The 12383-nt window shown below is 37.1% G+C and overlaps 1 protein-coding gene and 1 long non-coding RNA gene across 5 annotated transcripts in view; one reads left to right on the top strand and one right to left on the bottom strand.

Annotated features, from left to right (window-relative positions):
- The window catches only part of LOC120523876, a 49472-nt gene extending 40845 nt beyond the window's left edge, over positions 1-8627 (bottom strand). Inside the window, exon 1 of one of the 3 annotated variants that reach the window (XR_005632717.1) lies at positions 8502-8627. This is a non-coding gene — a long non-coding RNA (uncharacterized LOC120523876). The remainder of the gene's footprint in view (positions 1-8501) is intronic. The other 2 variants (XR_005632714.1, XR_005632716.1) reach the window with 2 other exon arrangements.
- A 4-nt stretch (positions 8628-8631) lies between these two features.
- LOC120523875 (ribosomal protein S6 kinase alpha-3) overlaps positions 8632-12383 on the top strand; it is a 167192-nt gene continuing 163440 nt past the window's right edge. For both annotated transcript variants that reach the window (XM_039745555.1, XM_039745554.1), the window contains exon 1: positions 8632-8998. In XM_039745555.1, coding sequence (XP_039601489.1) covers positions 8936-8998 — 63 coding nt within the window. In that variant the 5' untranslated portion in view covers positions 8632-8935. The remainder of the gene's footprint in view (positions 8999-12383) is intronic.

Raw genomic sequence — 12383 nt, 5'->3', positions numbered from 1 at the left:
CTTGCTGTAATGTAAAATAGTTAGTTCTATTATGCATATGTAACAGTTCCCATGAAAATAACAATCTTTTTAAATTGTACATCTGCTTACCCATACGTGAGTGGCAGAGATATGAAGTGGCTGGTGCATAGCACCCGCCTGGGGGTTGGGGAGCGAAGCAAGCAGGGGGCAGAGCCCCCTAGTTTTAATAATTTTCATTCTCTATAACTCTTTCCACCTCTGAACATTGTAGAAGACAATGGACTGGGCTCATTTAAATGTAAAATTTTACTTTTGTAGGTTATATCTTCATTAAGTAGATTCTGACCTGATTTCATATTCTTTATATTCTTTTCCTTTAGGTACTCCTTAAAAAATGACTGCATACTAGATAGGGATACCTTACTACCTAACAATGCTTGGAGTATATGTTTGATTACAGGCAGAAATATCTTCTTCTGTACAGCTTGCATGATAGATAGATAGATAGATAGATAGATAGATAGATAGATAGATAGATAGATAGATAGATAGATAGATAGATAGATAGATAGATAGATAGATAGATAGATAGATAGATAGATAGATAGATAGATAGATAGATAGATAGATAGATAGATAGATAGATAGATAGATAGATAGATCCAGAACCTCAATAAATTTGATGTTTGTCTAAACTTCTTGCCATAGCCAAAAGAATTTTTACAGGTACACAATGATATGGCTACAGAAGTACCAGCATATCTAATGTGTTGTTTGTCATGTTTGATTTTATTTGTTTTATGCCCCACCTTGACAAACTCTCATACTGTATGTACACATCTTTCCAAGGACAGGATCCAAATAAACTCTGACTGAAAGACAAATTACACTGAAGAAAAGAAAATTATAGCTGACATAATCGCCACTGTTTTAATTATAACTTCTCAATACCTGTTGCTTGACAAGTTGGTTTTTGAAAGCCTGAAATTGTGAGGTGAAGGAATTTGATGTCTAGCATAACACATTAAGTGCATTGCAACTGTGGATCTGCATAGATGGCCCACTATGCATTGTGTATCTGGTAAGCATCTCTGTCTGCATCATCTCCGCCAGCTTCTGCCACTGAAAGCTGCAAAATGTATTATACAGTATAAAGATTGATGCATACAGTTGAAAAGAACAAAGGATAAATTGGGCTACATAGTGATCCTGCTCTGAAAGAATCTGTTTCATAAAATGGATGGATGGCTGTATAAGAAAAAACATCCATGTTCATACACAAAAAGTACATGAATTTTATTAATGAATAGAAACAAACAAGTTCTGTGAAAATGTTTAATAAACAACATTTAAAAAGTTCTTAATTTTATAAAGCACATTTTGTAAGAAAAAAAGATATCAATTCAATTAAGACAAAAATGCATGTTTATTTCAATAAATCAGACTTCAACAGATCTCCTAAATCAAACTGGCAGTTTAATAGACATTTAAATCCACAGGGAACATCTACAAATACATTTTTGACAAGTAAACTACTTAAAGGTGACTCCAGTATATATATGAGTATAAATTATATATATATTACATATATATACATACATACACAGTAGCTGACTGACTGGTTGTTTGCTGGCAACCTATGGAAAAATGTTTTTCACTAAGAGATACTTTTTTTTAGTTTAGTTTTTTATGTTTCATATACAAAATATATGCAAAAGAACAATTATCAACACTGTGTGATACTGAAAATAAAACATGAATTGTTCATTGCTATAAAATGGTATCTTACTGTAGAAAGATTGTCCCACAGTGCTCATAAAAATGTAAAATAATCACACCATTTGTATATTCACATATGTATTAAAATGTGTATGTACTGTATATGATTTTATTATCTGGAAGCATAATCACACCATTTGATTTTTTGACTCTTTCATTCATATATGCTGAATTCTATAATTTAAATAAAATACATTACCAATGTCCCTTATATAAGAACTGTCACTATCTCTATCTACCCTGCATTACTCTTTGTTAATTTACATGTGGAACTTGCTATTGCACAATTATTTAACTGGAGGTTTGAAGTTATTATTGTAATTCTTAAGTACATTTTTAGAATCATATGGATTTCTTTGTTCCCATATGTACTTGTCAAAAAGGCTCACCAGCAACTCTATTTTCTAAGACATCTAAGGACAGCTTGAATTTCTCCACTGGATCTCTCAAATGTCTACAGGTGCATAGAGAATTCCATCCTCACTGGAAGTGTCACACCTCGGTATAGCACCTGCTTGGCACAAGATCATAAACCACTGCAAAAGATGGTGAAGGGGGCATAGAATATTACCAGCACCCAGCTGCCTTCCGTTTAAATCATATACAACACTCTGTAACTTACAGGGGCAAGCAATTTATTTAAAGGGACCACAGCCATACCGCACAGCCACTTTTCTCACTCTCCCCTTCTGGCAAATGGTACAACTGTTGACAGAAACATTCAAAATGATTATTATTTAAAATGCATTAGCTTTATATTGTGTTTGAAGAGAAATAAAACAGTTAAACACTCCGTAAAATAAAATAAGTGCAATATAGAAGGCTTTATGCTGCAGATGGAAAAAACCCAGCTGTGAAGTTGGTTGCAGGATGTGTTAACACACCACCTGCAATATTTATTACATAGTGTATTAAGTCTTAAGAGTTTCAGTGCTGCAAACAGATAGACAGTGGAGTTCATCCTAACTGGTTGCATGACATTGTGGTATGTCATCTGCTCCACTCAAGAATGTAAAGCACTGTAAAGAGTGGAGAAGACAGCACAGAATAACACCAGCACCCACCTGTTTTGTATTTAGGACATACTGTTTACAAAATTTGCTTCCTTAGAAAAGAATACAGTATAATTAAATACCTCAGCCATCCTGCACAGTCACTTCTCACCTGCGCCACCACCACCTACTCAAAGCTTCATGATGCTCCAACAATGATGGACGGATTAAAAGGCAGAGGTCTACGTGACCATCATCATCATCAAGCCCTTCCGTGAGAACCCTAAATCCAAAGAGGACTGTTTCATTTATGTTAGATAGAATGCCCAGAGGGGACTGGGCGGTCTCATGGTCTGGAATCCCTACAGATTTTATTTTTTCTCCAGCCGTCTGGAGTTTTTTGTTTTTTCTGTCCCCCCTGGCCATTGAACCTTACTATTATTCGATGTTAATTAATGTTGATTTATTTTGTTTTATAATTGTGTCTTTCATTTTCTATTCTTTAATATGTAAAGCACTTTGAGCTACTGTTTGTATGAAAATGTGCTATATAAATAAATGTTGTTGTTGTTGTTTTCTCACTCCTCCCCTCTGGTGAATGGTACAGGTCCATTGGCACTCTCAGCAGTAGATTCAGGGATAGCTTCTAACCCACACATTGTAAGATTGCCAAACAGTCTATCATGAGAATTCAAATATTCTAATATATCAGTGTGTATAAATGACTGATTTTAATGTATAATTCATTTATGACTGCCAATGTCTGCAGCATTTTGCTCATTTTAGTATTTTTTTTTCTGCCAGTTCCAAAGGGATTTGACCATTAGGACACTAAAGGAATGGCTTCTGAAAATGTAGCTTTGCATTCCTAAAAAATAATACATTAAAAATTGGTCATTTCAATTAATTATATCCATTAGCAATACTAGTAATGTCTTGGCTGTATTTTTAAATGAGTTTAATTGTATCTTGATAAAAAAGTTATCAATTTCTAGCAAAAACCTTAACATTTCTGGGTGTGTGTAGACATTTGACTGGTACATCATAAATATATAAATACAGGGTGGGCAAAAGTAGATTTACAGTTGTTTGTATGGTAAAAGACATGCAGGTTATGATTGCTACACTCAAGCACACTTTAATAATAATAATAATAATAGGAAGAATACAAATAAATACTAAACATAATAATAAACTTTGTGTTTTGCATACAACTGTAAACATACTTTTGTACACCCCTGTATATATATATGTAGATATGTATATCACTATACTTGTTACCTGTGTCATTCAGGATTGACTTTAAAATTCTGCTTATGGTTTATAAAGCCTTAAATAATCTTGCCCCATCTTATATATCGGAATGTCTGACACCTTATATTCCAAATCGTAACCTCAGATCCTCAAATGAGTATCTCCTTAGAATTCCAAGAACAAAATTTAAAGGTGGTGAGGTGGCCTTCTGCTGCTATGCACCTAAAATCTGGAATAGCCTGCCAATAGGAATTCGCCAGGCTAATACAGTAGAGCACTTTAAAACACTGCTGAAAACACATTACTTTAACATGACCTTCTCATAACTTCACTGTAATTAAAATCCTGATACTCTGTATATCCAACTCATTATAATAACTATTCATGGTGGCTCTAAAATCTGTACTAACCCTTACTCTCTCTTCTGTTTCCTTTTCCGGTGTCCTTTTGGTGCTGGCTTGCACCACCACCATCTACTCAAAGCACCGTGATGTTCCAACAATGATGGATGGATTAAAAGCCAGAAGTCTGTATGACCACCATCATCAAGTCTTTCAATGAGAACCCTAACTAAAAAGATGACTATTTCATTTATGTTAGGTAGAATGCCCAGAGGGGACTGGGTGGTCCCATGGCCTGGAACCCCTGCAGATTTTTTTTTTTTTTCTCCAGCCGTCTGGAGTTTCTTTTTTTTGTTTAATCTGTCCACCCTGGCCATCGGACCTTACTCTTTTTCTATGTTAACTAATGTTGTCTTACTTAAATTTCTTATTTTGTCTTTTATTTTTCTTTTCTTCATTATGTAAAGCACTTTGAGCTACTTTTCGTATGAAAATGTGCTATATAAATAAATGTTGTTGTTGTTGTATATACAGTTAGGTCCATAAATATTTGGACAGAGACAATGAATTCTGAGGTGTTCAGAGACATACTGTCTGCTCAGATCCAGCTAAATGCAGTCAAATTGATTGGGCGGCGTTTCATGATACAGATGGACAATGACCCAAAACATACAGCCAAAGCAACCCAGGAGTTCATTAAAGCAAAGAAGTAGAAAATTCTTGAATGGCCAAGTCAGTCACCTGATCTTAACCCAATTGAGCATGCATTTCACTTGTTGAAGACTAAACTTTGGGCAGAAAGGCTCACAAACAAACAGCAACTGAAAGCCGCTGCAGTAAAGGCCTGGCAGAGCATTAAAAAGGAGGAAACCCAGCATCTGGTGATGTCCATGAGTTCAAGACTTCAGGCTGTCATTGCCAGCAAAGGGTTTTCAACCAAGTATTAGAAATGAACATTTTATTTCCAGTTATTTAATTTGTCCAATTACTTTTGAACCCCTGAAATGAAGGGATCGTGTTAAAAAATGCTTTAGTTCCCTCACATTTTTATGCAATCTTTTTGTTCAACCCACTGAATTAAAGCTGAAAGTCTGCACTTCAACTGCATCTGAGTTGTTTCATTTAAAATTTATTGTGGTAATTTACAGAACCAAAATTAGAAAAAAATTGTCTCTGTCCAAATATTTATGGACCTAACTGTATATATATACATACACATCCACACTCACCAACACTTACTGACCAAAGTGTTAGAGACAGTACACCAATACTGGGTAGGGTCTCCTTGTCCTCGCAAAACAGCCTCCTTTCTTCATGGATTCCTCAAAAGCTAGATGTTAGAAACATTTCTTTGAGATTCTGACCCATGTTGACATGATTGCATCACACAATTTCTGAGGACTTGTCAGCTGCCTATTCATGTTCTGAACCTCCTGTTCTACCCCATCTCAATGATGTTCTATTGGTTTCAAATTCTATGACTGGAAAGGCCACTGAAGAACATTGTTATGTTCATGAAAACAGTTTCAGATAACTTTTGCTTTGTGACATGAGGCATTATCATGCTGGAAGCAGCCATTAGAAGATTTCTAAATTGTGGCTATGAAAAGGATGCACATGTTCAACGACAACACTCAAATAGACTGACAGTAAAGCAATGATTGATTGATAATAATGGGCCCAAAGTATACTGAGAAAACATTCCCAACACCATTAAAACATCACCACCAGCCTGGACTGTTGACTTAAGGCAGGTGGGTAGCACAGATTCATGCTATTGGTGCCAAATTCTGACCCTATCATCTAAAGAGAAATCAAGACTCATCAGACCAGGCTATGTTTTTCCTGTTTTGAGCTGTCTTGCTTTAGTGAGCTTATTACCACTGCAGCCTCAGCTTTCTGTTGTTGGCTGATAGGAGTAAACCCAATATGGTCTTCTGCTTTTGTAGTCCATCTGCCTTAAAGTTTGACAAATTGTGCATTCTGGGATGCTTTTCTGCTCATCACTGTTGCACAGAATGGTTATCTAAGTTACCATAGCCTTTTTTGTCAAGTTGAACCAGCTTAACCATTCTCCTCTGTCCTCTCTCATTAACCTCTACAGATCTGCCGCTCACTGGATTCTTTTTGTTTTTCACACCATTCTTGGTAAACTCTACAGCAGAGGTCTCCAACTCCAGTCCTGGAGCACTATTGTGGTTACATGTTTTCATTCAAACCCTTTTCTTAATTAGTGAGCAGTTTTGCTGCTAATTGACTTCTTTTCCCTTCATTTTAATGGACTTGTTTTTAAAGATTCAGTCCTAAACAACACCCAAATAGAAATGAGATGTGAAGTGAGCTGACAGATTATCCAGCTAATTTGGGGACTCAAACTCCAATCAATTTCATTTTAACCCATTTCTTAATTAGAAACCAATTCTTGTTGTTAATTAAACCCATTTTTTTATTTCCATGGCTAGTTGGTGCTCTCATTCTGTCACAGCAGGCACTTCCAAAACTATTGATTTTTTTCTAGGAACACTGTCAAAATATTTGGTGGATCTGAGCAGATCAACATTACTTAGACCTTTACTCTTTTTTCAGATATTGTATGGTGGACACAGGTTGCTGTGAACCAGACATCCACAGGTTCATGCTGTCAAGATCAGACCTTATCTGAATATGCAGCACAACTTCCAGTGCAGACTCTGGTCTTATCATATCTGGACTACTGCAAATCACTTTTGGCAGGAGTACCCTCATGTGCCATCAAGGTGCTGCAGATGATTCAGAATGCAGTAGACAATCTTGTATTTAACCAGCTGAAACGGACACTTGTCACTCCTCTCTTCAGGTCGCTACATTGGCTCTCTGTAGCAGCATCCATTAAGTTCAAATTCCTGATGCTTATCTACAGAGTAGTCAGTGGGTCAGCACCTGAGTATATGGAGACACTGGTGAGGTGCTATACTCCATCTCGCTCACTCAGATGAGCCAGTGAACAGCGTCTTGTGATGCCACCCCTGCATGGTTTCAAGTCTCAATTCAGATGCTTTTCCTGTGTAGTACCCAGTTGGTGGAATGGGCTGCCCACCTCTATCCATATTGCTGACTCCTTCAATGTATTTGCGAAGCAATTGAAGACCCGTTTTCACTTGTGGCAATCAACTTTTGTTACCTGTCTAATTACACTTTCTGAACAAACAAGCTCTAGCCTAATGTTACTCAGTTGTTTACCGTTTTTGTAAATTGCTTTGGATAAAAGTGTCTGCCAAGCAAATAACTGTAAATGTGTTGGCTCATTTTTTTATCTTTTTTTTTTTTATTTTTTTATATTACTGTTTAGCTGCTAATTAAGAAAAAATAAAAAACAATGATGGTGTCTGAGTCTTGGCAGCCAAAAGTGGTTACTAATTATAAAAAGGGTTTGAATGACAACCTGCAGTTACAGTAGCATATCAGAGCAGTTGACCCCTTCTCTTGAAACTATTGTGCGTGAAAACCCCAAGAGATCAGCAGTTAGAGAAATAAGCACACTAGACTGTACATAGCTAACACATGCTGGCGTTTGATGTGAACATTAACTGATGCTCCTGACCTGTATCTGCATGATTTATGCATTGCATTGCTGCCTCTTGATTGGTTGATTAGCCAATTGCATGAAGAAGAAACTGTACAGGTGTTCTTAATAATTTTCTCAATGAGTAAAATTATGTATGATATACTGCATGCCAAGCATACTTTTATTTTATTTTTATACTGTTTTTGTTAACTGTTCTGAAAAGGCATGCAAACATGAATTGTATTGTACTCTGTACACGTGACGATAAGCAATGAATCTGAAATATGAACTTCCATCCTCTCCTGGAGAAAAATCAGATGACTCACATAATGAAAGTCTTAATTATATTTAGGATATGTATATGAATACACATGCAAATATGAACTGAGTAATGTGTGTTGTGCAATATAACTGATTACCCATACACAAAACCGCATACGTTGAAATTACACCTATTTCCATGTAACGATTGTATTCACACCACGAGATAAATGTATGAACTTAACAAAATTCGGCGACGGTTAATTAAAAAATCCCTCAACCAATCTCACGTTCGTGACGCAGTCGTATACGATTCAGTCTTTCGCAGCCCAAGCATTGCAGACAGGCAACAAAAACGGCCATCCTCACCTGCAGCTGAGTCACTAACCTTCGCCGGTCCTCCCCTTCCGACTGACGTAGGAGCGGGCGAAGCAAGTCCCCCCGTGACAGACAGGTAAACGGAAAGTTCTGGGGCGCTGCCACAGTCGCCGCCATATTGCGAGGAGCAGGAGCGGAAGTGGAATAGTATGCGGACTGAAGGGAGCGAGCGAGGAACCGAGCTAGTGGCGGCGGGCACGAGCAACGAACAGCGAGAGTGTGTATGCGCATTTCAGTCAATCTGCGAGGGAACCGAGGTTGCTGACCTCGTGCTTTTTTTTTTTCTTTTTAATACACAGTTATTAAGACGTATAAACGCTGGAGCGACGTTGGCTTTCTTTTGATATCCAGACCCTATTGTGAAATTTTAAAGGAAACCTCCAAATATTTTCCGCATTGGATTAGGACGTTGACAACTTTTGAAGATGCCACTGGCGCAGCTGGCAGACCCTTGGCAGAAGATGACTGTGGAAAACGTGGAAAGTGAGGTAAGTTCCCGAGGAGTTTTAAAAAGACAACGGGGGGCTGAACATCAGGGCACACTTGGTCGGCCAATTGTCAGCTTTTTAGGTAAGAGTCCACGTTCAAACCCAGCGACCGAGACTGAGCAGGATGACAAGTTTACTTCGACATCGCGATACGATTCAGGACTTAGTCGGCAGAGATTCGTGTTTTATGATTTTTTTAAGGAAGGGAAACGGGTTTACAGGAAGTGCAGTGTCAAAACTTTTGTGCTCAAGATGAGGAAGGAAAATGCCAGATTTCGATAGAGTAGAGTGGTGGGAAGAGGGCGGATGTAAAGTGAATGTGTCCGACTTTCGTGTGTGTATCGAGATGTTCGAAAAATCACTTGCTATGTCATTAACAGACATACGGTGCTGTTGTCTTATGCGTGTGTTACAAAGACCAATCGCTTTTACACACAGTACTGCAGACGCTGGGGTTTTTGTCACTCGGGTTGCCAGTGACTATGCTTCAGCGAAGTGCACTATGGCATTGATATATTGTAATTAAAACTGACGTTGTCTGGTAAACTTTCTTTGTTCTTTTTACGTTTCTTTTTTTCCATTGATATCGAGAAAAACATAGCAGTTACAATTGGCATTTAAAGAGATTGCTTTCCAAAGCCAGTTAGGAAAGGACACTAATATCTGTAACATGAAAATCGTAGCGAGTGTCAAGGCACTTGTGGGTAGGAAAGGAAGGCTACGTGAATATTTTTCTTCTCTTTGTCCTTTTGATTTTTTTTTTACCTCTTAGTCTTATGCCGCATACAATGGGCTGCTGTAGTCCCTTTAAAGAGACTCTTGTATGTTAATCGATTTTGTAGGATTTCCGTGATGTAAAGAGAGCACCGCTTATCACAGTTAAGCATAGAAATGTGAGTGGACGATAACTACCGCAGTTTAAAAAAGCTTTCACCCACCACCTCTCTTTTCTCCACCTCCAGCCATTGCTATGATTTTGGACTTTTTCCTGTGCAAGACTACGATCGATTTCGCGAGTATTTGAGTTAGTGCCTTAAACATTGTTGTGAAATTGGCTACAGTTTAAAAAGCCTGCAATGGTTTAAACACCTCTCCCTCCATACACATCTCTTAACGTTTGAAAGGATATGATAAAGTACACTGCGTGTCCTTATGTCACTGATTGATCAATGAGCATTTTCTTTTCTTAATCTCTTATTCAGTACAGGGTTGTAAGGAGCTCGTGCCAGTCCAGACAGCAAGGGGCCAAGGCAAGAACTAAACACTGATGTGACGCTAGTTAATTGTAGGGCATGCACACGTTTGGGGACAATTTAGACTTGTCATCTAACGTAAAGTAAATATTTTTTGGGAGGAAACTCTGAGAGTCGGAGTTAAAAAAAACAGAAGCAGAGATGATGATATGCACACTCCATACGGTGTTGTAAAGTATAACAGTATTTGAACTGAATTCAACTGCCAAGCAAGTGGATAGATTCCAATGATTTTACCCAGATATTTCGCTAAGCCAGATATGATGAAGAAGTAGCTAGGTATTAAAAAAAAAAGGAACAATATACACAGTATTATACATTAAGAAAAAGAAAAATTGTCTGCATCCTTTTCATAATCACTTACTTAAGCTGAGTCCCTCTATTAACAGAGTTCTAATCCATGCTGCTACTCAAACAAGTTTTTATTATTTTTAAAGACAGTTGAAGTTGTTTCTTTACGATTATATTATATGTTATTGTGCAACATGAAACTGTGTTCTAAAATGAAGCTTTTTTATATAAATTTTTAAAAAGAATATCTAGCCTGTTTATTAGGTTTTATAATGATGGTCAAGGGAGATGTCCACATGTAAAGAATGTAAAGCCACTTTCTTAAATACCAAACTTATCCTTTACTGCAGGACATCCTCATTTCCATTTAGCTGTGCTTAGACGCATGACAAGTCCAAGAGGAACTAGTTTTGCTAAATTTAGAGAAATCTGTTTTAGCTGAGGTGTTTTTTGCTAATTTTAACAGGATTTGGTTTGAATGTAGATTTTTGTACAAATGTGCTTTTAATCATTTTTACACATAGCCACCAATTCTTGTACAGTATAAAGTTTAAAACTGCAAGACTGACACTTTTCATATCCAATCAAAAAGATTTTCATAAGCCTCACTTTAATCATGATTTTATGTGTTAAAAAATCTTCAAAAGCAGGAAATTATTTACATATCAGGAAAGCTTGCATTGAGATGGCTTGCATCTATGCCTATGTATTTAGCATACATTGTACTTATGAACAGGATAACATTAGCAAAAATTAATCTGCAACCTATGTCCACAAAATAATTTTGATTCCACAAAATGAACCAGTCCACTAATTTAAGAATTGCAACTCCACCCCAGACAAGTTTACTATCCTTCTATATAAAAGCGGTCGGGATTGTCCTTCCGTCCGTGAGTGCTACGCGTGTTTCACACACACCCCGTCCATTTTGCAATGCACGATGGGATTTGTAATTTCGTTTTTCCAGGTAAAAGTTGATTTTCTACTCCAGACTGTGCGATATCTTCTTCTTTCTTACTATATAAAAGCGGTAGGGATTGTCCTTCCGTCCCGTGAGTGGAAAGCGTACGGTATTCCGCTTATCACAGACTTACTACTTGCAGCTTGCGGTACGAAGTGACATGATGTGAGCAGAGTTCTGGTGCTCCCATCGTTCCCTTGCTTTTGTGCGCGATGCACTGGAAAAATAGACAAAATGATGTCTCTGGAAATAATTAATGTTGATGGAGTACAAATGCCTCACCGTGTAGTAAATATCAGGGGGGTTCAAAAGGGCGACCTCAATATAGAAAAAAAGTTTAAATTTCATCACAAAAATAACAAACTACAAGTATTAAAGTAATACCGCTTAAATGCAATATAACCAAATGAATGAGTTTGTATAAAATATCAAATTGATCTACATATTGAATTGCCTTAAGAAGTGGTCAACTTAAAAGGCGTGTCCGCCTAGTTAAATCATATCCAGCCTAATTTTTTTCACTTGCAAATTATACATACAGTACAATATGTAGTAAAATGCTTAGTTGCTTGGCTCCAATGACTGTGCTTTTAAGAAAAATATAAAAGGACAGTAACAAATGATAAACAACAGATGATAAATGACTAGATCAATAACTTAATGTAATAGAGTTAATGGTAGGGCATCACGCATTGCTTATTCAACATGTGGATTTACTGTGTGTGAGGGAAGCTCCTTCTCGGTCTTAAGAACTTGTACTAGTGACTTGAGTATCAGAATAGCCATTGGGGAATTTCTTCTTAGTCTAAAATACAGGAAACTTTCCATAATCAATGTATTTAAGGATACTTGTCAGCATCACCTTGAAGTTTGTGATTAT

This window comes from Polypterus senegalus, chromosome 2 (assembly GCF_016835505.1).
Source record: "Polypterus senegalus isolate Bchr_013 chromosome 2, ASM1683550v1, whole genome shotgun sequence".
Lineage (NCBI taxonomy): Eukaryota > Metazoa > Chordata > Cladistia > Polypteriformes > Polypteridae > Polypterus > Polypterus senegalus.
Note: the sequence above shows the minus strand (reverse complement) of the source record. Positions and strands in the feature narration are given on the sequence as shown.